The following is a 27,333-nucleotide window of genomic DNA, read 5'->3' on the forward strand; positions in this document are numbered from 1 at the left end:
AATATTTCTACCAAGCCCTGGTGTCAGCCCCCTCCTAGGCAGAATTCAGTGCTACAAAAGAAAGTGGTTTAGCACTGGAGTCACTCGTTAGATGGAAGGAGAGAGGTGGACTTGGTTTACCAGACTTGAAAGTGTATTATGCCTCTGCATGTCTAACGTGGATGAATGGATGCTTTTGAGAAACGAGAGACTCTTGACGTTGGAAGGATATGACTTGTGATTGGGATGGCATGCTTATTTGTGGTATGACAAAGTAAAGGTCAATGCAGACTTCAAAAATCATTATATTAGAATTGAAATAAAAATAATTTTCAAAAAAAAAGTAAAAATCATTATATTAGGAGAGCTATTTTGAGAATTTGGAATAAATATAAATTGAGACTAACACAGAAGACACCACTTTGGATTTCAACACAGGAAGCGTTTTACAGAAGGGAGACGGCTGTTAAACGGGGATGGTTGACTTACAGAGAGTTAACAGAATTGTCACAAGAAGATTGCAAACTGAAGGCAAGGGAGGAGTTAGTAGCTATTAGGGTTATAAATGTCGATGGTTTACATACGCTCAGCTTTCGGAAAGATTTAAATTAGTTAAAAAAACTCTGGGGCTTTGAGCAGGAAAAGACAGAGTTTGAAAAAGAGCTTTGTTCAAATGATGAACATGTTATTTCCAAAGTGTGTAAGTTGTTGCTGAAATTTGAAATGGAAGAAGAATCCGTGAAAGACAGTATGGTAAAATGGGCAAAATAAAATTGGGTAAAATATAATATGTGGGTAAAGGGCTTAAATTTACATTGAGTATCAGACATAAAAGAAAATTTTTATTAAATGATGGTGGTATATGTCTCCTGATAGATTAGCCAAAATGAGTAAAGGTATGTCAAATTAGTGTTGGAAATGTGAGAAACAAGAAGGAACGTTTTATCATCTCTGGTGGACTTGCCGTAAAGCTAAAAAATTTTGGACCCAGATTCATATGGTCGTACAAAAAATACTAAAGACTACTGTAGAGTTTAAACCAGAACCTTTTTGTTGGGATTAACGGACAAACAGTTGGAAAATCAGCATGGGATTTTATTTCTATATATATGACTACTGCAGCTAGGTTGTATGCATAGAAATGGAAAAATATGGAATTACCTTCAATAGAGGACTGGATTACGAAAATGACAGTTAGCGGAGATGGCAAAACTTACAGTTTTGATCAGAGACAAAATATTGTCTATCATTTTGGCTAACTGGAAACCCTTTATTGACTTTCTGCACGAAATAAGGAATAGTGACTTGATGATTTGTGGTTTTGATCATTAAGAAGATAATGGGGAAATATAAAGCAAGTAGAAGGGAGGCAGTACTGCAAAAGAAAATTTTGGAGAGATTGTTATTTTGCTTTTAAAAAAGCGTTGTAGAGAAGAATGGAAATGAAATATCTATTATTATTCTTTTTCCTAAGTTCCAAGTTCTGTTACTGTCTACTTTTTCTTTATTCTTGTTTTCTGCCCTTTCTATGTGCTTTTATTTCTATTACTAAAATAAATATATATATACAAAAAAAGTTACAGGAACAGCAGGGTGCCTATATTATCTCAAGCACATACCGTTCCTTTTCTCTAAAATTTAAGGGTTCCTGGTAATGCTTACTATCTGGATATGGACCTGGGATACAGATTCCCTATGTTTATCTTTTGTATGTCCAATAAGGGTGAAGGAGTTGCTGTCTCTTAAGCAGCTGCTGCTAATGTTTGAATCTGTGCTTGCCTGAAAACTTCAGGACCTTTCAGAGGTTATGATCGTACCGTGGATCTAGGAATGGTAATTTGCGCCCTCCGGCTGCAGCCTACCATGTCACTCCCCTCCCCAAAATGCTGCCTCCAGGGAGAGCGTTTCCACAGAAACAGTAATGGATTTGATGCAGGGAAATAGAAGAGTGTAACAGACAAAAATTGCTCCCTTCTGCTGGAGGGAGTGTCCTTTTGCCAGTAGAAAGCAAGCTCTCAATCCAACTCAATCCAACAGTGAGCATCAAATCTTCAGCATGTCTACAAAAGTGTGCTGCGTCACTCTCATTTCAGGCCCCACATCCCTTAAGTACTTGTACATGAAGCGTAATGATATTCATGCTAGTCTCCAACGGATACCTTCTGATTATATAAACGTCTTGATTTTTCAGATTCTAATTACCTGTCTTCTATTTTGCTGTCTACAAGCCTCTAAATCGTAGGCTGTGTAGCAAATGGGATGACTTCATGCTATAAAATGAACTGATCATTTCAGCAAATCTAATTCACCAACTCATCCCTTTCATGCCTACACGTTGTGATGGCTTCTGCCCGCCCAAACCCTTGCTGCCACAATGTTATTACAAACAATACACTTACTCCATATTAAAGTATCATCCGCAGTATGACTACACACCTAAAATGCTAGGCTTGGTAAAAAATGCTAGCCACCATATCATCATGGAATATGGTCACAGGGTTGAGCAGTCTTTACAAGCTGTAGATAACAGGAAGCGGGCAGAAAAGGGAGATAAGCCAGATGGAGACAAATGAAGGAACAGACCTGTTTTCAGTGGGAGAGGGAACAAAGCACTTTGCAGGCACAGCAAATATTAAGAGCTCATTAGAATACAAGAGGAAGACTCAAAATCCTGCTAAATTTGAAACAAAGACAACACTTAGCAGTTTTCAGAGGAAAGTAGATGGACTCTGCTGCTTTGTCTTGACTGCAGGGCATTACAACAGCTTCTGATCCGGCACTGGGGAAGAATGCCTTTGTGACAAGGCATGGCAACTGAAGGCAGCCAGTTGTGCCTGCCCTGACTCTGCCCTGCGAAACCCAAGACTCAGACTGCAGGGCGATCACAGACACAGTCCCATCATCTTCCATGATACTACCTCGCCTGGGATGAGACACAGAAGGACTCTGACTGGGGAACGTTTGATACAAAAAACTTCTAAGTAGGGTATGAAAAAGAAGGATTTTATTTGGTCAATTCAGCACAACAATGAGCCATTAAAGAAGCATCTGAGCAAAGGACCAAAATAACTACCAAGTTTGGAGATGATGGTCTTCATTTACTCTTTACTTTTTCTGTTCACATAGTCCAAGAGGGTTTGAAGCTCTCAGGCGCAAGATGTAATGTGGTAAGATGAAAGCCAAGAAGCACAGAGGAACTTCTGGGTCAGTACTCAACCCTGCTTTCTTAATTTTCTCCATGCACCATTCATTCGTTCCCCGTCTATCAGCCCTCCCTCTCCTTCTGCATTTAATCCAACCCTCATGGTTATGGCTCCCCTTTGTAACACCATCTTGCTTCAGAAGTCTCCACGTGAAGGTGGGATTACAGATAGCAACTTTTGAAACACAGTGTAAAGACAGAGTTCTATCAAGCCTTCCACCCAGCCTAGCTTGAGAAGAATGTGCTGGCTTGCCCACAACGCCACTTAACTAAGTGAGCCCTGACTGGCTACTGTGCAGTGAGCTGACATAGCCAGTCCAAGAAAAGATGGCTGCCTAGTACACTAAAGACTCTCTTTCTATTCACTATTGTATAACATTATGTGAGAGAGAAGACTTGTTCCATGCTCTTTACCATCAAGATGTTCAGAAATGCATGATATGGAAATGGACTCCTTTACTCAGCCTATTGGTAAGAACTGTCCAGCCAAGAATCCATGTCAGAGAAGTAAGTTAGCTAGCTTTTAAGTTTTTAGACAGATAGGGGTTTAGCTAAGCGATAGAAAGTGTTGTTTTGCTTGCCTATTACCTGACTCAAGAGTGATTTCTGCTCTGCAAACACTCTCTGTAACCTGTACTCAATAAACCTAAACATATTTTATTTAGCCTGTGTCATGAGTTACTTGTATGTGAGCACTCCCCTCAGGACAAACCTAAAGGCTGAAAATCCTCAAAAAAAACCAGGGTCAGAGCCTTTCCTATCTCTTAGGAATCTTGATGAGGCTGTGGGTCAGTGCCCAGGAATGGGAGCGCTATCTGATACATATGGGCTGACTAATGAGAAATGGGTAGACTAGAGATGGGCACAAACTGCAATATGAACCAATACAAAATTCGTGACAAACCAGGCCGGTCCGTGAACCAGTGGTTCTGACAAACCGCCACGAACTTTAGGCTGGTTCATTTGCTTCATTTTTCAATTCATCACTGCAGACAGCCTGGTGCCGACAAATCAGTTTCCTAGGCAATAGGGGATGGACTTCCTGCAGACCTTCTGCTGACCTGGATGTGACCTTTTGCTGACCCAGAAGTGGTGATTTGCTGGCCCGGAAGTGACATTTTCACGAACCAAAACAAACCGATTCGTGAACTGGGGCAGGTTTGTGAAAGTTCATGGTTCGTGAAATGGGATGAACCACGAACCTCATGGTTCGGGTTTTTTTCTGGTTCATGTCCATCTCTGTAGACTTCCTGACACTCAATGAGAGAGAAATGAATTTTCCATCTGTATAAAGGATTGCTTTTCAATATGTGATGCTTACAAAAAAAATAAATCACTGTGTTATATTTTTCTTAATTATGAACTTAAGTGACTTCCCACTTGGAAAGCAGGCTCACTTTACAGAGAACAGGAGATCACTTAGCAACACTATCCCAACAGAATACACAGGCAAGCTGTATGATTTATTACACTACCTGCTCAATGAACTCCTTGCAAATAGAAAACTAGATATCAAGGGGGAAGGGTCCTAGACTAGCCTTCTTCTGAACATGCCGGTCTCCTATACACACCGGGGGGGGGGGGGGGGGGTTGTAGTTTTTTCTTCATTTGTTTTGACAAGGGCACATACAATCTCACAAATTCCCACTTCAGAGAATTGAGGAAACAGCGTGAAAGAGCTTGTTTTTTTAAAATAAATCACTAGAGTGCCATCGTGTTTAATAAGCGACCAATACCTCAGTATGCACGAGATTTAATTTTTGGCTACAATTCAAGGAGGGAAAAAGACTTACTTTGGTGAGTCCTATTTGCTCCTTACGGAAGTTTTCCAGAGGTTTGATCAACAAATCACTAGCATTTTGCACCTGCAATCGAAAATTTAAAAGGAGGAAAGTTTAGGCATTGAACAAATTGTGGTGGGGTAGCCTTCATGAATCTGTGACAACAAAAATAAAAAAAGAGCATGCAGCAAAGGTTGATCTGTCTAAATGCAGCTTTTCATACTAGAACCCCAAGTTGCTGAATCATGCCCTGGACAAATTCTGAACTATTAGTTCAGGGCTGGGGATAGATTGCTTAAAAATGCTGACATTTTCTGTTGCGAACAACTTCAAAAACGAGTCTACAGAAAAATAGTCTGTGCTCTTTAGTAGAAGACAAAGACACAAAGAAACGCAAGCAGCTTTAAGTACTTCCAGGAAGGGCCTAGATGAATTCTGCATGAGCCAAGCAATTTGAGATGTCAAAATTGAATTACCAAGACCCTTCAAAACACAGGGTTTTCCCTAAATGCTTTGAAACTACAAAGCATCAACTCAGCATTTCAAAGAAAAACATAAAGAGAGCGTGTGGGACAGCCCCATCCCAACTGCACAGAGATAGACCAGAGCTTAAGAGATCTGGATCGTTCTGGAGGTTGAGGACATCACTTATTCCTTTTTACTCATCCATCATTGTACCCATTTTCAATAACAGTTGACTGTATGAACAACATTCTTAAGATGCTTTGCACCCGAGGGGAGACCGAACAATACAGAAGTTCTGTCTCTAACACGACATCTGCAAAGACCCATTCACATAGGAAAGCCATCACAGGGTATTGTATTCATAAAGCCACATAGGACTGCCAGCCCCACACTGGGGGTGGGAGATTCCGCGCTGCCACTCACCTGGACAGTGGGGAGAAACAGAGGGGCAGGCTGGGAACAAGGGCGCCTGCCCCCCCCCCCAGCTGATGACGTCATTACTGGTGTGACTCAGAAGCACTGTGTCACACCGGAAATGGCGTCATCAAACCAGGACGTGGGTCATGTGCACAGGTAATACCTGTCACCTCCTGGCCCACACACCCTTGTTTTGAGGTTGGGAGGAACGGGCATGCACACACAAGCAATATCCCACCTAATGCGTAACATGGATTCACTTTAAAGGCAATACTGCAAGTGCTATTATTTACTTTACTTCTTACTGTTTTTACAATCTAAGTCATAAACAGTAACCCTCATCTCAGGAAAATAAAACCTAGACGTTGATTATCGTATAATTTAACAACTACTGCCAAGAATTTCGCCACACACAAAGTAGTTTGTTTATTGCTGTCACTGAATAGCCAGGAGGATTTCACTTCTGGAGAGACAGAGTTCTGATTAAATAATGAGAAGATCAAATCAGGTCTTAGTTCTGAAAATGAGATCTACAGAGTCAATTTTGTTACTGCCACAATTGCAGAGTCTATCTGAATATGGAATTCCACTGAATCTTTCTAGCATCACTGCTGAAGGTAGGGTGTTCGAACATGCTAGAAATACTATTATCATCATCCACCTCTACCTGTGCATGCCTCCCCAAGATGTCACGGACCACCCAGGTATTGTTTGGGCCAATGAATCATCATCATCATCATCAGAGGAGGACCCACCTGACCCCAAGCCTCACCTGTGACTCAGGTCGCTTCCGAAAGGACCCTGAGCCAGCCCTCGCACCACTCCCAGAGCCAGCAGGGCCCTCACACCAGGAGGACCCAGCATGGACCAGACCCACCATGGTCTTCCAAAGGACCCCAGGTGCTGAGAAGGGCTAGGGCAGAGGCATACTTGACAGCCCCAGCTGAACCACTAAGTCACTGTCGGATCTGGGCCCCGCTACTCCTCATGAGTAGAGAAGCTGGCTCAGCCTCACCTGGAGGGAAACACCCTACTTAAGGCTGCAGCCAGTGTGGGATCAACTTGTCTGCAGTCTTGCTGGCTATCCCACCTGTCTGTTTGTTGCCACTCCTTGGAACCTTATTACCTGACCCTTGGACTGCTTTAGGGCTGAGACGTTGAACTGCCTTTTGACTTTGGATTATGTTGCCTGACTCTAGACTTTGACTCTGGCCTAGGACTCTAGGACTGCTGCTATAACACCGTGTTATGGCTGAGGCTTGCCAGGCACACACCCAGCATCACATTTAAAGCAAGCTGCTAGCACTCACACATGCAGCAGCATCACAGCCAAGGACCAATGGCTCAGGGATACATTCTACCAATATACTTCTGCTACACACACAGACGCCAGCACCCCAGATGATGCAGGATGCATAACCCCTGTGGAAGTCAGCACAGGTAAGTTTATTTTAGCTACTTGAGAGCCAGTTTGGTGTAGTGGTTAAGAGCGCGGGACTCCAATCTGGACAGCTGGGTTTGATTCCCCACTCCTCCGTTTGAAGCCAGCTGGGTGACCTTGGGTCAGTCACAGCTCTTCCAGAGCTCTCTCAGCCCCACCCACCTCACAGGGTGTTTTGTTGTGGGGATAATAGTAATATACTTTGTAAACCACTCTGAGTGGGGATTAAGTTGTCCTGAAGGACGGTATATAAATCGAATGTTATTATTATTACTTCCAATGAGCCACTTTAATAGACCCAGCACACTCAGGTTATCAGCCAAATACATTTCCAGAGAGCCTATCACATTACCGGAGCTTCTCGGACTTTCTGCTATTACTATATTGGTCCCATTATACAAAGTCCTGCAACCGCAGCCTCAGTTCATCCAGGTAACATTGCAAAAAAACTCTCTCAAGACTCAATCAGAGAAAGGAGAATGTGGAGTAAGTGAGCTTCTCACCAGCCACTCTGTGCAAGCCTAGAATAGACTCTGGCCCATACTGGGTTTTCAGGGGAATCTACCAGAGATGCCAACCAATCAATCAGTACACACTCCAAATCAATAATATCTAGATTGTTGCACTGCATTTTAATTGGCAATCCAAATATAGAAACCTTTGGGTTGGATGCCATATACCCATTTTGTTAAGCATTGCCTTTCTCCCAGTACAAGAAGCCTTTCCCAGTCTCAAAGGCCTCTTGCTACTGGGGAAAGTGCCATTACTAAAGTAACAGCAACAACAATAATAATAATATAATAACATTCAATTAATATACCACCCTTCAGGACAACTTAATGCTGTCCACTCAGAGCAGTTTACAAAGTGTGTTGTTGTTATCCTCACGACAATCACCCTGTGAGGTGGGTGGGGCTGAGAGAGCTCCAGAAAGCTGTGACTGACCCAAGATCACCCAGCTGGCTTCAAGTGGAGGAGCGGGGAACCAAACCCGGCTGTCCAGATTAAAGTCCCGGCGCTCTTAACCACACCAAACTGGCTTTTCACATGATCCACATGATCAGTGTCCAGGAATTCCATAGCAAAATAGCACATTTCTAGGGGGGTTGCAATGGGAGGGGGGCGTCAATACCGACTTTAGGCTGTCCTGGAAAATGGCTTCAGCCGCTTTGTGGAGAAAATTTGAGGACTGTCATATCAGTTTTGTATTTTCTCACATGCCACGCAAGTCCAATGAAGAAAACAGCAACTGTGCACACGAGCACAACAATAAGCGCAGCACTCAAGATTCTGGGATTCTTTTTTAAGGAGTTTCATAGTGACATATAAATTGCATTTTAAAGGACTAGGAAAAGCTGCTGAGGAGCCTGAACACACAAACAGCTCTGGACATTTCGAGTTACAACACATAGAAACTTGCTCAATACCAGAAGCCACAAAGAAAAAAAGAAACAATGATCCTGAATTATGCTAGTTGCTTTGTTTATTTGCACTGTAATTGTACTGCACATTGAGAGATGTTTGTATACTCATTATAATATAATATCTATTTGTGCATTTTTCACATTTTGAGTTCATATTCTGTGATTATTAACCATTCTCTTATACATAATTCAGGATCATTGTTTCTTTTTTTCTTTGTGACTTCTGGTATTCAGTACATTTCTGTGTGTTTTTCAGAGGGGTTTCTCCCCCTTTTTCTCCTTCCTTTTCCATTTTAGGTTACAAGCCAGGGGCCCACACAGAATCATCAGGGGGATGATTTGGAAATCCTGCCCATCTCCTCCTCTCAATCTGACCTTCCCACCCCCTTTTCTACTGTTAAGCTGCACTGGTTCCCTTTTGGGGAGAAAAGTAGATTAAAATAAACAAAACTAACATGCCCCTAAGCTGCTTTCAATGTTCCATCCTTTATGGAGCTTATTTAGCTCTTCTCAGGCTTTCGGAGGGTTCCCCCACCCCTGCTCCTTTTCATTAATTTACAGTCCCTGTCCCTCATACCTGGGAAGTCAGGAAGGGAGGGGGGCCTCCCTTGCCCACAAGTGGCTCCGTTTGACTGTTTACTCATCTGCAGAGAAGCCAGCCACTTTTCCAGCAGGCACAAGTTGGAGCACCATAAGGAATCACAGGGGGTGAGGGAGGAATGATGTAGAATCCTACTCCGCCCCTATCAGGATTCAATAAGCTCCCAGGAGTTTCAGCAGGCTCATTTCCCACCCCTCCTGTTACTCTTCCTCTACTGACAATCAGCTGCTATTGGTGTCCTTTCAGAAGCATACCTCGTCCTCATCAGAGTGGAGGGGACTTTGTGGAGAGGGGGGAGCTTTGATTTAGAATCACACACACACACGCACATCCTGCCACACGAGAAGTTAGAGGCCAGTCCCATAGCCATGGGCATCCCCACTGTGCAGCCTTCAACATCCGTACAGGAGCCACCCAGTTAATTATTAGATGCACAAATTATTAGGGACACAAATCGTTCATCAAAATGGAGGCATCTGCTGTTGAGAACTGGGGAAGACTTCCGGACAAGCCCTGATTGGGAAGAGTGAACCAGAGGTGTGCTTGTTCTCATTTCACGAGGTCCTTCAACACCAAGCCTCTACACACTTGCGGCCAATGGGGAGCAGAGGCATAGGTGCCTTACCATCATGGATCTCTCAAGTTCTACCTCCTGGAGCAGCTCAGCAAATTCTTTAAAGGATTCAGCTGTGAAGGAGACAAGAGGAAGAGAACGAGGAAGCAGTCAGGATTAATTCTTAGGAGACCAGATATTTAATCCCTTGATTATCACAATTCAAATGAAGAGGACACATTCCATTAAGCGTACTAACTTTATGGTTGTGTTATACTTGTCTCCATAACCTCCTAGCGAGGCAGGTCATTCTTCAGAACGTAGCCAAGGAAGGATATCCAAAGCAGCTCAGCATGTTTTAGCATCTTAAACCCATCCCTGGAATTCAACACATTGTCATCTCCTGTCTGTTTAAGCCACGAACACCCATGAACATGGCAGAACCTGGGTTCAAATACTTGTTCTGCCTAGAGGCTATGGCTATTTTATATCAGGCTGGCTTGTACTGCAATGCTGAAGTGAAGATTATTCTGCTATTTATTACTGAAAATATTCCTATTCCATATTTTCCAAAATCTGCCTAAGGTAGCTAGCAGCATAAAATAAAATAGACAATATAATTTGAAATCAAAATATATTTAAATAATGATATTTCAATAAAACAAATCCTCAGTATCTTAAGAACAAAAACTAGTAAAACCAGCAGTAAAAAATTGGCACAAAAACAGGACATAAAGGCAGCCAGCATAAAACAAGAACAGATCACCATTTGCCAAAACGGTCCCCCTGATTTTATTTTTGTTTGTTTGTTTGTGTTTTTGTTTGTTTCGACTTTTATTCCACCCTCCCCACACAAGCAGGCTCAGGGCAGATTACATTTATAAAACAATCATAATAAAACTTACACCTTCAAACAGATTAAAATTAAAACCAGCCAGAACACAACAGTAACATGTCAATTTAAAAAATACAGATAGCAGCAATCAGCTAGTTGAAGGCAGTCAGTTTGCCACTGAAGCCTGCTATATAAAAACTAGATGGTGGATGCCTCTAACGGGAAGGATCCTGCTCATTTCTGATGCATGCCCACAAGCTATTTGCCTGCCTTTTTCTGTGGGTTCCTGCCTCTTCCAAGAGTGCTGACTTTTCATCAGGCCCCTTGGGGTCCTCCAGCACAGCAGTCCCCAGCCTCCAAAATCACTGGCTGAATGGCAGCAGTGAATTCGAGAGACAGATGAACTCCCCAAATGCATTTGTAAGGAAGTAAACCCAGAATGATTCTAGCTTAGTTTCCATGACTACTTCCTTGCCAATCCAAACTCCTGCCACTTTCAGCCGGAAGGAAAACTGGAAACATAAGCAGGGACATACACACATCCAAACTGCAATAAGACACAGATATCTGAAAATGTTGAATCCCATGTAGAGATGGGCATGAACTGAAATACGAATCAGTTTGTGACAAACTGGGTCAGTTTGTGGTTCGCGAACCAGCGGTTCATGAGAGCCCATTTCTGCCGATCCGCCACGACCTTTAGACTGGTTCATTTTTTGGTTCGTCACTGCAGACAGCCTGGCGCCAATGAATCAGTTTCCTAGGCAACAGATGATGGACTTCCTGCAGACCTTCTGCTGACCCGGAAGTGGCCTTCTGCTGACACGGAAGTGACGATTTGCTGACCTGGATGTGACGTTTTCATGAACCAAACGAACCAGTTCGTGAACCAGGGCAGGTTCATGAAAGTTCATGGTTCGTGAAATGCGACGAACCACAAACCGCACGGTTTGGTTTTTTTCTGGTTCACGCCCATCTCCAATCCCATGGTGAGATTTCTTGCACCCATACAACAGTCTCATTGTGCAGAGCCACTCAAAAATGGAAAGCAAAAGCCCTGGGGTGCAAGAGAGGAGATTCCATGTAATTGTAAAGGAATCTATGTGGCAGTTTACCAGACCAGCTCTTGAGAAAGGTATTTTAAAAGTACTGAAGCCAATGTTGTTTTCAGTATTGGCACTTTGCTATAAAATACAGAGCAAAGAAAACACTTACCAATATTAATTTCATCATCTGTCAGAGTGTCCCCAATAAAGTCAAACTGAAAGGACTGAAGTGTCTGAGAGAATTTCTGCACAGCCAACGAATAAGCTGGGGAAAGCAAAAGATAAAACAGTTTTAGGAAGAAAGACTCAAGAACGGCAACAACAGTTCTATTGGTCGTTTGGATTTCAATCTTAAAGCAAGTGAAATGGCCCAGTTTGCAGACAACATCAAATTATTCAGGGTCGTAAAAGACAAATCTGGACCTCTCAGGGACATCTCAGTTTTCAGCTTACTTTTAAAATGAAAATATCTAGTATTTTTACTGATAGAGATGAAGGAACATGTGCCTGCACTATTCTTTCTACTAAGGTAATGGTAGTCCCCTGTGCAAGCACTAAGCCATTCCTGACCCATGGGAGGATGTGACATCACGTTTTCTCGGCAGGCTTGTTATGGGGGGGGGGGGTCTGCCATTGCTCTTTCTAGCTGTTTGCTCCCACCTTTCAACATTCTAGCCAATGACTGCAGAGGTTAATTTATTTCATTATTGTTTATTGTATGTTGATTTTAGAATTGTTGTTTTCTTGTTTTTATTGATTTTAACTTGTTCACCACCCAGAGCCCTTGAGGATGGGAGGTTTATAAATTGAAATATAAATAAATGAATAAAAGAGGCACTGGAATAACTAAAGACAAGTTCCTCTTTCTTAAAGAGTTAAATTTCATTGGTATTGCAAAATCCAGTAACTTGGAATATATTAGACTCTTTGCATTTATGTTTTACCACAATTCCCCAGTACCACAGGCCCTCTCCATCTCCAAGCCTGCCACCATGTGTTTTATTAAACTACCTAATATATAATTCTGAACCTGACCTCAGAATATGGATTTAAAAAACCCCACACAGTGAGGCCACGTACAGCTGAGGGAGATTTTTCTACAAATCTGGAGGAACCACAAGGTTTGTGGAAAACCAATGCCACGAGATCTCGGGCGCCAACAAGAAGGTTGTACTTCAAAGTCTGGGAGGGACTAGCAGCTGTAGTCACCAGGAAGGAGAGAAAACAACAAGTAGCAAAGGCATAACACAAGGAAGGCAGGCAGGCGCCAAAGAAGCTAGTGGCAGCCCCCCCTCCCCAATTAGTGGTGAGGAGGAAGGAGGCTTAAGCGGAAAGTGCACTGACTGGACCAGCTTCCCGCCCTATAAGCCTCCCCTCCCCCGTCATCTGCACAGAACTGCCCAGGACAGGCTCGGAGAAGCTGCAAGTGCAGGCTTTCAAGCCCAAACCTTCTCTGGCCAGCTGCAAAGCCCTGGCTGGGGATGCTCAGAGCAGAAAGTAAGCTCGAAGCTTACACAAACACACCAGCATTCAGCTTGAGGCCCTCTGAACAAAAGCCAACGGTGGCCAGAGAACTGGGGGAGAGACTTGGAGCTGAATGCGCACAGAGAACATGGGATGGCTGGCGGGAGGAGCTGGCGGGCCCCATCTGCTCTCTAAGGAAAAAGCGGGAGGGGGGGGTCCACTTCCCCTAAAAGGCCTCATAGGTTCCCTTCTTCTCCCTCTTTCGAATTTGGAACAACTCAGATTGCAAGAAGAGCCAAGCAAGCAGATGCAAGTTATACAGTCTCCAAGCCAAGGAACAGATCCGTTGAAGCCACATTCACATAAAGATGGACCGTTTCTAGGAATTTTGCAGCCATGGGTGTGAGTTAAGTTTATTTCCCTTTTTTCCAGAAAAAATGAAATATATGCAATACTTATTTTACTGTTTTATAATAAAACTCACCATTTATAACTTAGCATATAGCTATAACAGCACTCATTCCAAAAGAGAAAATATTTCATATTTTTTCCCAGCCCTCCCCCAATTTTCCTATTTTTACATTGGATACATTGAAAATAAATCCTTCACAAGGAAACACATTTCCTCCCCCCCCCAATTACTCCAACACCCCCACCCCACACCCCGCCAGGCCTTCACATCTCCAGCTGAGCCTCTCCTCTTTGGCTGCTGGGAAGCTGTGCTGGCAAGCGGAACGGAACGGAGGGCCATTTGTACGCTGAGTGATCTGGCAAAGAGGCTGGCAACGGCTGATGCTCCCCCATCATGAGTCTCTTTTTTAAAAGCAGGTAACCGTATTTTTTTATCTCACAAACGGCCCTCTAGGAAGGGGTTAATCCTCTCAGTATTTTTTAAAAGGCATCTTCTGGAGATATATATCCTAAAGACGATTTTTCAAAAAGACGAGGAGGAGGGTAATCCCTTCCTACAGGGCTGTTTCTAAGATAAAAATGGACCCCAGCTGCTTTCTGGCCCACGAGGGAACATCTGGGGAAGGCAAGCAGGGGAAGTTTTGATAAATAAAAAAAAATATCACTGCCTTAGTTTCAGCACCTGTCCCCACCCAGCAATATGGGCAATCAAATCATCTTTGTTTCCTTCACAGGTTAATGTATAGACCTATTTTAAAATTATAAACAAAAACTACCTCCCCGCACTCACAAAATAAGGCTCAAGCTTGAAAGAGAATCCTGTCTTTGCTTCAACAGCAGGGCGGGGGGGGGGGGAGCAGCAGACACACACAAGCTGCTTCCCCAATACAAAAATCCTGGAGTTCTTCCAGGATTTTTGTACTGGAGTTCTTCCGTTTCCAATGAGCAGCTGTTTCTTGAGATCCAAAGAAGAGAAAAGGTGACGTACAAAAGTACTAGGGAAGCCCCATCTCTGGAAAACTGTCTGGGAGCCTAAGCACATAAATTGCTTTTCCTGGGGCCATGTGATCAAAATTTGCTCAGAACTTGCAATGTTTGATCATGCAGACCCAGGGAATATGTAACTTGTAATCCAGCTCTGAAGTCTCTCTTTTTTGAAGGACAGCTAAGATAAATGGAGCCAGTTGAAAACAAGTTTCAGTCCCAAACAATTCAAGGATATAAGAGGAAACAGGAACATTAGTGCACACTGTACAGTTACCATTGGGGAGGGGGTCTCTCTTAGAAGCAGGGCTTTTTTTCCGCAGGAACGCGGTGGAATGGCGTTCCGGAACCTCTTGAAAATGGTCACATGGCCGGTGGCCCCGCCCTCTGATCTCCAGACAGAGGGGAGTTGAGATGGCCCTCCGCGCTGCAGCGCAGAAGGCCATCTAAACTCCCCTCTGCCTGGAGATCAGGGGGTGGGGCCACCGGCCATGTGACCATTATCTCCGAGGGCAACCCACTGAGTTCCACCACCTCTTTTCCCAGAAAAAAAGCCCTGCTTAGAAGTGATGAATTACACTTGAATGGCAAGTGAACAGACTCACGTGTATTCCTCCCTGTGCACTTGCGCTCCACTCGATCACTTCTAGCTTGGCCGTAAGAACAGGAAGAATCAGGCCAGTTGTTCTTATGGCACAATGGCTGAGCAGTAATTACTCTGAAGAAGACCTTACAGCATCAATCCGCAGACTCTCTCTGGCAACTAGAAGAGGACTAGGAGCCAAGAGGAATTCTTCTGTCTGTCCAGCTCCTCAAGTGCCTGCCAACCTAGAGATCTCGGAGCTCTTGTACTGTCAGAATGAGGCAAATGTCTTTAGCTGTCCTCTCCAACCACTAACAATTTACACTTCTGTTATACCTCTCCCAATAATTTTTGTACAAACCAAGAAAAAAACGGCTGTCATTTAGTAATCTTCCATGCACTCTTCGCTGTGCTAACAACATCATTTTTTGAGAAAGAATGACCAAAACTGCACTTAATACTCTGGGCACTGTGGCTCCTCCATTTAGTTATAATCTTTCTTACTGTTTCTTGCTACTGGGAAAGAGAAAAATTAAAAATACTCCAGATTATCTCAAATTGGATTTCCTGTTTGTGCTATGTAAAGGCAACTCCAGAGACAGAAATTCATTCTTTCCCCACTGTGAACAAATATGACTGACCAAGTTGTGGAGGATGTGGTATTAGAGAACAAAAATAGCACTTATAAAAATAAATATTTAACATAAGAGAAGTCATATAGCACTGTAATAACGTTAAAGAATGCAATTTCTATCATGAGCGATTGCTCTTAGAATTAATACAAATCAATACAAACTGGCTCCAACTGTCCGAGCTAGTTACTAAACTTTTTTCAAGGTAATGTCTGAATAAGAGAGTTAAAAAAATATCCTGAACTGGGACTGAGCCCCAACGCTGAATTACGTCAATTGCCTGCTGGTGCTGCCAGAGTCTGGCCCATGCTCTACTGCCCACCCAGCCCTTGGCAACCAGGCACTGCAGGTAAGAATTCATAGCAGTGGGGCAGCACAGACAGGCACTTGAGAATGGCACTCACGGGGTCTGGACCCTCTGCCACCTCCAAGCACAAAGGTCACAGAAACGGGGTGAACCAAGGTCAGCCAGGTAAGCAGGCAGACGGACAATGGCCAGATCGGACAGGCCCTTCACAGGGTGCTTGTCTGTTTCCCTAAATCCCTTCCCTGACCCCTAATGCTAGCCCAAGGCCAAAAGCCCAAAGCAAAGGCCTGGCGGAGCTCCACTCTCCTCTCAGCTGCCAAACCCCTGCCCGGGGAGGAAAGTCGCTCTCCCCCCCTTCCTGAGCTGAGGCTGGCTCAGCCCCTCCCACCCAGCGGAGTTCCAGGGATCGGATTGGCTGGCATCTTCTGGGGTTTGCAGAAGGCTTTAATCACCAGGATTGGTTCAGAATCCTGGAGGGTGGGTGGGACTTGGGGATGATTGCCACACCCAGGCTAGACCAATCTCATCAGATCTCAGAAGCAAAGTAGGGTCAGCCCTGCTTAGTACTTGGTTGGGAGGCCACTGAGGAAGTCCAGGGTTGCTACGCAGAGGCAGGCAATGGCAAACCGCCTCTGTTTGTCTCTTGCCTTGAAAACCCTACGGGGTCTCCATGAGTTGGCTGCAACTTGACACCATTTTACACAAACACGCCTACATGTACTCAAGGACCCCCCCAAAAAGACCCTGAAAGGCAGCAACAAAGTAGGCCGTGCCTTTCTTAAAAAACTGCAAGTTGCCTCAATGAAAGGCTGATTTAAAAGAACTGCTTCATTGACCAAAAGCGTTGAAAAGGAAAGGATTTTGATATCTGCTTATTAAAAGGATATCTTGAACCCCTCCTCAGAGTCAAAAGGGGAAGAGAAGAGGGATCATATCTTTGTATGGAAAGAGAGACAGGACAAAATCCCTGCCACTGTGCGGGGTGGGGGGGTGGGGGGGCACTTACGTTGAGATCGCTCTCCCTGTCTCTTGGAGTTGCTGCGGCAATAAAAAAAATAAGAATTGTAAAAACAAAAACGTGTTTTGTGCTTTGCAAAATGTTCTGTGAATTAAAAATTCTTATAAACAGAATTTAAAGTATCACTTAACTTAAAGTTCTCACCCTTGGGAGGCCAGCGTGCTGATGAATTCCTTCCAAGGGGCCAGGGGAGCAGTTAAGGAGAAACGCCAGAAACTACAATTGGGAAAAATGACCCAACTGCTTTCCAGACACTACTTGGAGGATACCACTGATGTGTAGTGCTGGTCTGCATGAAAAACAGAATGCAGCACAACTTTTTAAACTCTGTAGGCACCCGCTCACTCCAAAGAAACTACCAGACCTCCAAGGCCAGTCAGAAGAAACGGGGTTTACCATGTCTTAGAAAGAACCGTCTGTGTCCCACCCCTTCCTCTTCATCTACACTGAGAAACCGGAGTCAGATCTTGGGCTTGGGGCCACAAACAACAATACTGCAGCCTCCAATTTCTTGGGAAATCTTTGAAAGAACTCAACCCATTCATATGTCCAGAGCTTAATTATCGTTGCTGCTCCAGAAACAGAGAGTCGGATTTCAATTGCTTTAAAAAATACAGACGGGCACGTTGGGGCCAGTTCCTAAAACTGTGCACACAAAAACTAGCAATTTGGCTGAGGGTCAGATTCACGGGAGCAAAGTTGAAACTTCGGGACTAAAAGCTGTAGCATCATAGAATGATAGAATCACAGGGTTGGAAGGGACCTCCAGGGTCATCTAGTCCAACCCCCTGCGCAATGCAGGACATTCACAACTACCCCCCCCCCGACTGCCCCAGTGACCCCTGCTCCATGCCCAGATGACGACAAAACACCTCCAGGATCCCTGGCCAAACCGGCCTGGGGAAAATGGCTACCTGACCCCAAAGTGTAGCAATCAGCATTACCCTGGGCATGCATGTAAGAAGGCCACGAGAACTAAGCACTGACGTAACCCATTCTGCCCTCCCCCTCATGATCTGCCCAGGTTCACAGAAACAGCATTGCTGTCAGATGGCCTTCTAGCCTCTGCTTAAAAACCTCCAAAGGAGGAGAGCCCACCACCTCCCGAGGAAGCTTGTTCCATTGAGGGACTGCTCTAACTGTCAGGAAGTTCTTCCTGATGTTTAGCCAAAAGCTCTTTTGATTTAATTTCAAGCCATTGGTTCTGATCCAACCTTCTGGGGCAGTGGAAAACAACTCTGCACCATCCTCTATATGACAGCCCTTCAAGTACTTGAAGATGGTTATCATATCACCTCTCAGTCATCTCCTCTGCAGGCTAAACATTCCGAGCTCCTTCAACCTTTCCTCATAGGACTTGGTCTCCAGACCCCTCACCGTCTTCGTTGCCTTCCTCTGGACACCTTCCAGCTTGTCTATATGCTTCTTAAATTGTAGCGCCCAGCACTGGACACAATACTCTAGGTGAGGTATAACCAGAGCAGAGTAAAACGATACCATCACTTCTCGTGATCTGTACACTATGCTTCTGTGGATACAGCCCCAAACTACATTTGCCTTTTTAGTTACCACATCACACTGCTGACTCATGTTCAGTGTATGGTCTACTAAGACCCCTAAATCCTTTTCGTACATACTACTGCCAAGACAAGTCTTCTCCATCCTATCATTATGCATTTGATTTTTCCTTCCTAAATGCAGAACTTTGCATTTGTCTCTGTTGAAATTCATTTTATTTGTTTTGGCCCAGTATTCCAGCCTGTTAATATTATTCTGTATCCTGACTCTGTCTTCGATTGTATTTGCTATCCCTCCCAGTTTAGTGGCATCTGCAAATTTAGTAAGCATTCCCTCTATTACTTCATCCAAATTGATTTTAACTGATGTTCACCGCCCAGAGCCCCTGAGGATGGGCGGTTTATAAATAGTAGTAGTAGTAGTAGTAGTAGTAGTAGTAGTAGTAGTAGTAGTAGTAGTAATAGTAGTAGTAGTAAATCATTTATAAAAATGTTGAACAGAACAGGTCCCAGGACTGATCCCCAAGGAACTCCATTTGTTACTCTTCTCCAAGGGGATGAGGAACCATTAACTAGCACTCTTTGGGTGCGATCTGTCAACCAGTTACACATCCACCTAATAGTAATAGGATCCAAACCACATTTTACCAACTTTTCAACAAGGATATTATGTGGAACCTTATCAAAAGCCTTACTGGAATTGAGATAAACTATGTCTACAGTATTCCCCTGATCCAGAAAGATAGTAACTTCCAGGGAAAAAAAAGAGATAAAGTTAATATATGACTTATTCTTGAGAAACTCATGCTGGTGTAACCCCTATGAGCAGGGCTTTTTTTGAGCCAGAACGTCCTAGAACGGTGCTACAACATCTCTTTAAAATATTTAAGTGACTGGTGTCACGTAGGTATTTTTTAAATGCCCTGTTTTGGCCATTTTGGGCCCATTTAGGGCCTGAAACGGCCCGGACTGGGACCAAAATGGCCGGGATCGGGCCAGTGCTGGGCGAGGGAGGGTTCCCCACCCAGCACTGACCCGATCCCAGCCATTTGGGCCCCAATCTGGGCTGTTTTGGGCCCATTTCAGGCCCAAAATGGCCAGGATCAGGCACAAATCAGGCCCAAAATGGCCAGGATCGGGTCTCTGCCGGGCGGGGGAACACTCCCCTACCTGGCAGCAGCACAGTACTGGCCATTTTGGGCCCAATTCAGGCCCAAAATGGCCAGGATCAGGCCTAAGACAGCCAGGATCAGGCCGCTGCCCGGAGGGGGGACTGCTCTCCCATGCGGCAGCAGCCTGTTCCAGGCTGGTCCAGGCATGTTTTGGCCCATTTTCGGCTTGAAATGGCCCTCGCCTAGCAGTGCCCGGATCTGGGCCATTTCAAGCCGAAAATGGGCCAAAACATGCCTGGATCAGCCTGGAGGCGAGGGAGTGCTCCCCCATGGCAGAGGAGCCCGTTCCTGGCTGAATTTAGCCTTATTCAGGCCGAATCGAAGCCCCCCATGGAGCACAGAAGCACATTCACGGAGCAAATTCATGAATTTAGTTAAAGAAAAAAATTGTTGTATTGTATTCATCGTTAAATGTTTTTTTAATTTTTTTTCTTAAATTTGTGTGAAAGTTTGCTTCCTAAGCCCCACAGAATGCACACAAGGAGAAGTTTTACACAGGGTCTTAGTAATCACAGCCATCCTTTCTAAATGATCAAGAACTGACTGTTTGATGATTTGTTCTATGACTTTTCCAGGTATAGATGTCAAGCTGACAGGTTAGTAGTTACCTGGATCTTCCTTTTTCCCCTTCTTGAAGATTTTCATTTTCATTTTCATTTACTGTACACTAAGACACCAACTTGGTGAGTTCAGCCCAGGGCTGGTTCAAGGTATTTTGTCACCCTAAGCGAGACGTGCCTCTCACGTGCCTCAAGTCACCAGCAGCCAACAACCAACCAACTAATAGCATGGGGGGAGGGGCCTCAGAGCCAGCTAGGGGCAAAGCAAGTCCAGGAGAGTGTGCCCATTGCCTCCACCTGCCCCAGTAAGGGCTGGGAGCAAGCCAAGCCCCCACAGCATTGGCAGTGCTGGGTTCAGACCTGTCCAGACATGGGAGGCCACCAAGCCAAATCCCCAGAGACAGCACATCTATACAGTCCTCACTGCACCCCTCCCCAAACAATGACTTGGTCACATTTGGTCACACGAGAGCCAGTTTGGTGTAGTGGTTAAGAGCACGGGACTCTAATCTGGAGAGCCGGGTTTGATTCCCCACTCCTCCACAAAGCCAGCTGGGTGACCTTGGGCGAGTCACAGTTCTCTTGAGCTCTCTTAGCCCCACCCACCTCACAGGGTGATTGTTGTGGGGTAATAATAACACTTTGTAAACCGCTCTGAGTGGGCATTAAGTTGTCCTGAAGGGCGGTATATAAATCGAATGTTATTATTATTATTATTATTTCCAGAAATTCTCAAGCCATTGGGGGGGGGCGCGTCTGGGGGGACAGCAACAAAAAGTACCCCTTGACATTTTGGGGAAACAGACACTTATCTATTAAACCTCAATATATTTTTCTGTTTCAGCAACATTAAAATGCATCATTTATAAGTTAGCATAGGGGTTCTCAACCCTTCTGAGTCCATGGGCACACTTGAAATTCTGACACAGAGTGGGGGTGCAACCAGAAAATGACTGCCACAGGAGCCAGAACCACTTGTGTGCATACATGTGTGCATGCTCTCACACACACACACACACGAAGCCCAAGTACAGGGGGAAAGAAGTGTCAGTTGTAAAAATACACCAGAAAAATGGAGCAAGAAAGAGAATAAAACCATCACAGTGGTGCCAGCTGCTGCCAAAATGATATTTTCACCTGCACAGCCAAGCAGATCTCCAGTGGCCAGTCAGAAGCCCTGTAAAGGCCACACTTGACTATCTGCTTTTTAAAAACACTTGATGGGCGCCAAGAAAGGTGTTGGCATGGTGCCCACAGTAGCCACATTGGGGACTTCTGACTTAGCATATAAAATTTTATTAATTGGCAGATCATGTTCTTCCTTGCTCCAACCTCCCAGCAAAACCCACTCTCTCACTGGTATGTCGCCCCACCCTGGAGGCTGAGGTTGGGAAGTGTGGGGCCTTGCTTCCTCCCTCCAATGCCCCTGAAAGGCGGAAAGTTGGAGTCTCTCTTTATCGCTTGCTACCATCCCTGGATATTGTCCAATTGCTAACACAGAAGGCTTGACTTTATTTACTGGAAATTTGAACTGGGACTGCCAGTTAAGATGAGGATCAAAGACCACACCCAGGTATGGACATTTAGAGATGTATTCTAATTGAACGCCATCAATTCTGCGGACCGATGGGATAATTCTTTTGGATTGAGAGAAGACCATAACCTTTGATTTTGAATAGTTAATATAACATTCTTCATTTTTACAGCATTTTGAAAAATGGATTAGGAATCTTCTCAGTCCAACCTGAGCGGAGGATCTAAGGATAGCGTCATCCACATGCAGAAGGTTAGTGCCTTTGAAGATAAATAAGGAGGATGAAATTCCGCCGGAGAGGGCAGTTGCAAGGTCATTCAGATTTAAATTGAAAAGTAGAGGTGCTATGGGGCAACCTTGCTTCATTCCTCTGTCAAGGTGAAAACACTCTAAGAATTCACCCTTTTCTCCACAGCAAACTTGAACCACACAAGAGTAGTGATTTTTTATTAGCCAGATTTTTTGTCAATTGAAGAATGCTCCAATTTCTCTATAAACACAACATACAGTTTACTCCTAGATAGAGATGGGCACGAACTGGAAAAAAAACCGAACCGTGTGGTTCGTCGCATTTCATGAACCGCAAACTTTCACAAACCTGCCCCAGTTCATGAACCGGTTCGTTTGGTTAAAAAAAATGTCATATCCAGGTCAGCAGAAGGTCACTTCCAGGCCAGCAGAAGGCCACTTCCAGGTCAGCAGAAGGTCTGCAGGAAGTCCATCACCTGTTGCCTAGGAAACTGATCGATCAGCGCAGGCTGTCTGCAGTGACGAACCAAAAAACGAACCGAACGAACCAGCCTAAAAGTTCGTGGCAGTTCGTCAGAAATGGGCTCTGACAAACTGCGAACTGAACCGGTTTGTCACGAACTTCAGCTCGTATTTCAGTTTGTGCCCATCTCTACCTCTAGGTAGGAAGATGTATTTTTCAACTAAATGGGCCAAGAGCAAACAGTGATCTTGAGGTGCAAAGCCCTTCCTAAAGCCAATTTGTTCCCACCCAAGGATATTATTTGAGGTTATCCATTCCTCTAATTTGAGATATAAATGTGAGGTTTACAGCTTTGCCACTGATGAGAGAAGACTAGCCTTGATCAAGTTGTTAGGCACTAAGCCCAGACCTGAAGAGTGAATAAAACCTTGTCTTTAAAACCATTTAATTATTCCAAAATAATATTTCAGTGCTCTGCAAAATATCTCATCGGGAAAAAATGAAAAAAGCCCTACAAAACAGAAACAAATGTTGGGGGGTGGCATTTCTGCCAAATTTTCCCAGTTTTTTTCCAGGCTTTCACATCTCTCCCTCAAGCCAGGGACCTGAACCACCCAGTGTTCTACCTGAGTGGCAGAACACTGCATACCAAGCAGTGCTCTACCACTCAGCTACAGCCTCTCTTCACATGGAAATTCAACACATTAACTCACAGGCACCTCCCCATTATGAAAGCAAGTAAATCTCCACTGCATTGGCCACATAACTGTCTGTATCACGTACAAAGATTCCAATGTACCTGAAATCTCAATGCACCACCAATCCACTCCAACAACCTGTGAGTGGGGGGGGGGCCCTCCAGCATGCACATAGAATCCTTCCATAATCAGGAGCCTCTTCATTTATAGCTGAGAGTATACTCTGGTTTCCAAGGATTTGTTTAATAAAAAATAAGAAAGGCCCCTGTCAAGCAATGCTCATATTGCCCAGGCTGCCCCGAGTGCTCAAAGGTCTGCTGGAGCAATCCAAAAATGTTTCTGAACGAAAAGAGGCAGATGCCTGACAGCTGCGCTCAGATTATTTACTGTGAAATCTTTAGTCCAACTTACATAAGGAGCTTTGCTCAGTATTAAATCCAACTGTACCTTGATGGAAATAATAACGCAACCAAAATTCCTGAGAGGAATCTTTCAGGCCTCCCCCAGCATCACAAATGCCGCAATCCGACTGGACGCTGGCCTGACACCTGTGGAGGCCAGATTATGGATCGTTAGCAATATTACACTGGTTAAAGCTAATTTTCTTTCTCAAAGACCTCATCAATTGAACGCTAACTGATATTAGTACTCCATCTTCGGCCAGAATGCTAGATAGGAAATTAGCCTCTTACAGCCCATCACAAAAATTATTGCTCAGTATGGGTTATGATCAAGCAAAAAGGTTCATTAAGCAGAGAATACTTGCGGTTGAGAGGCAATATGATATAAACAGCTTCATTCACCATGAATAGACTAACACCTATGCCTTATCTCTACAACTTGGCAAACCATGAACTCAGGAGAACCTCCACATTAATGTGATGGGATGCTTTGCCCTCCGCTGTGCTTGAAGGCAGATACAAAAGAATTCCGACAGAAGAACGCCTGTGTCCCTGTGGTGATGGGGTGGCTATCAACATGCTACATTTCAACAGCGGAAGCAAAGGGCAGACCAGAGCTACAGCAGCCCTGACCCCCATATACACGCAGCAAGGATGTTACAATGGACACGGTTGGGAATAAGAATGGCATGCTTCCAGGTGGCTTTAGAAGCTGTCAAAGAAAAGGTGGGGAAGCTACAAATGAAGAGCTGGAGACATCCAAAGAGCTCCCCAAGGAAATAGAAGGCTCTAGCCAGTTAGAGAGCCGTAGGCTAAGCTTCAGCTCCAAAGGGGCCAATTCAGGGGAGAAGCCCAGCCTTCATTTTGAAGACACTGCAATGGGAATCTACTGGAATGCCAGGAGGTATAGGCTACCTGCAAAACAGGTGTGCTCAGGACCCCTCTGCCTGCTCCCACCTTTCCAGATGCAACCTTACAGTAACACTTTCAAAAGGGGGCAAACCCAAAAGAGCGTGCAATTCCAGTCCAAGTACTCTGATTTATTTGAAGTATAGTCCGTTCTTCCTGTGAACAGGCTCAGAGCAGCCTCTGGGGTGAGGCACATCAGGAGCTAGAGCAGAGAAAAATTAGAGAACTGGTTAGACCAGTATTCTAACAGGTGCTGCGGTTTAGATGTAGAGGACCAGGATGCAAACTGCAAAATCGTGGCCGTTAAATTTCAATGACCTGAAAGACAAACTCTACATTCAACCCAGAAATCCGGCAGTGCATACCCCAAGTCTTCACTCCAAGCACATCGCAAGTCAGACATGACTGTCAGCTGTGTCAACAAGGAGCCTCTGCCAAAACAGAACAGCAGCCCAACACACCCTGCCCCAGTGGGAAGGGGGGAGGAATTCAATAGCAAAACATTTAAGATCAGGAGAGATTATTATAAAGTGGAATGCAGAGAAAATATCCTATGACATGGGTGCTCAACTCTCGCAAGTGCAAGAAGTTATCGGAAAAGACACATTGCAGCAGTGGAATAGCAGCATCAGAATTCACCAGGGAAAAAATCTCCAGTTCCTTCACGGAATTACATAAGATAGCTTCAAGTGGGTGGCCACGCTGGTCTGTAGAAGAATAGCAAGATTCAGGTCTAGCAGCATCTTAAATCTAGTTGGTCTTTAAGGTGCCACTGGACCTGAATCCTGCTCAATAATTACAGAAACATCTGAGAAGTGCAAATGCCTCAACACATTTGCATCAATACATTTCCTCCCAAAGATCAATGGCAGCTTTCTGTTGGAAAGACAGCAGCAGCAGACCTCTTCTTCTCCCCTCCATCCACCCCACACCCACAACTGGGGCATGCTCCCTTGCTGTGTTTCACCATATAAGCCCACCACAGATAGTTAGCACGTTAGCTTCAGGATTGTTCTGGCATCTCTAATTTTTTTTTATAGCTCCTTTTCATTTCTGACATCTGCACATGTTTAAGATTTGTTTTGTGAGTCAGGACCTCTTAGTCATCCCCCTCCCCCCCGCTCATGTGCAGAAATATCCAGAGCAGCTCCACTCTGTTCAAGGCTGAAATGGCAGAGATTTACGGTCAAATACCTGTAGGCACAAGGGCCAAATCTATGCAGATTCAAAAGGCACCAGAAGGCTCCCAGTGTGTTTCTAGCATGCATTTATTTTACTTCTTTAAAACATTTGTACCCTGTCTTTTTTCAAAAAAGCTCTTGGCAGCTAAAAGCACAACACGATCATCTAATAGCTCTGTATTAAAGTATTAGCTCAGCCCAGTAAGATTCAACAAAGTCAAATGCCTCCATGAAAAAAAAATCAAGAAACACTTTTAAAATGAAGTAAAACTTTTTACTGGCACTTCTAAAGGCCAACAGGGAAGGGGAGTAGTATAGCATTCCATCACAGGGGTGCGCAGTAGAAATTTAAGTGCCCGCACACACATACATATCTAGTTCTACTTTAGAATTCCAAGGGAGAATTTTCCACAACCGACAAGGAGTCACTCTCTTAGCGCTGAAGAAGTTTTCTTCCTATTTACAAGGACCACATGGGTGTAGAAACGCTGCTGGCCTGCACAACCCACTTATGGATTGTGGAACGGACACAGCAAAGATCTGCATGCACTGCAAGGCCAGGGCTGGTTGGCTGCTAACAGCTGCCATGCCATTAAACTGCCATGGCCCATCTCTTGCGTGAAAGCTTGGACAACTCCCCCTCAGTGGCAGCATCTGCAAACCAGCCCTTTCACAGAACAGCTCCTTATACATTGTTTAGAGCAGGAGCCATCAACAAAAGGCCCATTCTTCCTTCCTGGGAGCTCATATGGTATCAAAACTGTATTTCTCATGCTCTGCACAGACCTCCGTTTGATACCGACAAGTGAAGGGGCCAAGCTATGCTAGTATCAACTTGAGGACAAGCTGTACCCACCCACTCTGCTGTGAACTTGCATTCTGCACAGTTTCCTTGGAGGAAAAAAAATCACTGCCCACTTCAGCAGGTTTTTTCCTATGAAACCCCATGCACATCTGGCAGTGCTATAACCCGCTTCTAAATCGTTATCCACAGGAGGAATCCTACAGCCAAGCTATTTGGCTCTGAAAAGTCTTGGTTTCAGTGTCATTTGGGCAGTCTGACCATAGGAGTTTCAGGAAAGATTTTGGGCAGGAATGGGGGCCACGGAAGTCAGAGAGAGACGATATACTTAGACTTCCCCCTAAGATGCAGAAATAGAGGAAAAGCAATCAGAAACTTGCGTACAAATCAGTGCAGGAGCAGCCGGCAGACCTGTGCGAAATCAAATGTTGCAAAACAGTTGACTGCTCTACATGAACAGACTGGAGACACAGCAGCTCTTGTGGTGGATTCCAAAGAGTGTGTGTGTGCTTGGCAAACAGGAGAAACAATGAGACCTGGCTGAGCCAAATCAATTAAAAGAACGAGGCAATTCAAAATAAGTTAGCGTTAGCCACGTAACACTTGTTTCCCTAACACAGAATTTACATGCTCCTGGACACTGTCTTAGGATCTCGCTGGCACAGCCACACAACTCCCTGTGCAATGACACATTCCACTGATAG

General features: G+C 44.5%; 1 protein-coding gene across 1 annotated transcript in view; it reads right to left on the reverse strand.

The window, feature by feature from the left end:
* The window catches only part of OPHN1 (oligophrenin 1), a 142,176-nt gene that overhangs the window by 92,598 nt on the left and 22,245 nt on the right, over positions 1-27,333 (reverse strand). Inside the window, exons 2-4 of the mRNA XM_054996265.1 lie at positions 11,914-12,009; positions 9,936-9,997; positions 4,975-5,046 (exon numbers count right to left, since the gene is read on the reverse strand). Coding sequence (XP_054852240.1) covers positions 4,975-5,046; positions 9,936-9,997; positions 11,914-12,009 — 230 coding nt within the window. The remainder of the gene's footprint in view (positions 1-4,974; positions 5,047-9,935; positions 9,998-11,913; positions 12,010-27,333) is intronic.

This window comes from Eublepharis macularius, chromosome 13 (genome assembly GCF_028583425.1).
Source record: "Eublepharis macularius isolate TG4126 chromosome 13, MPM_Emac_v1.0, whole genome shotgun sequence".
Taxonomy (NCBI): Eukaryota; Metazoa; Chordata; class Lepidosauria; order Squamata; family Eublepharidae; genus Eublepharis; species Eublepharis macularius.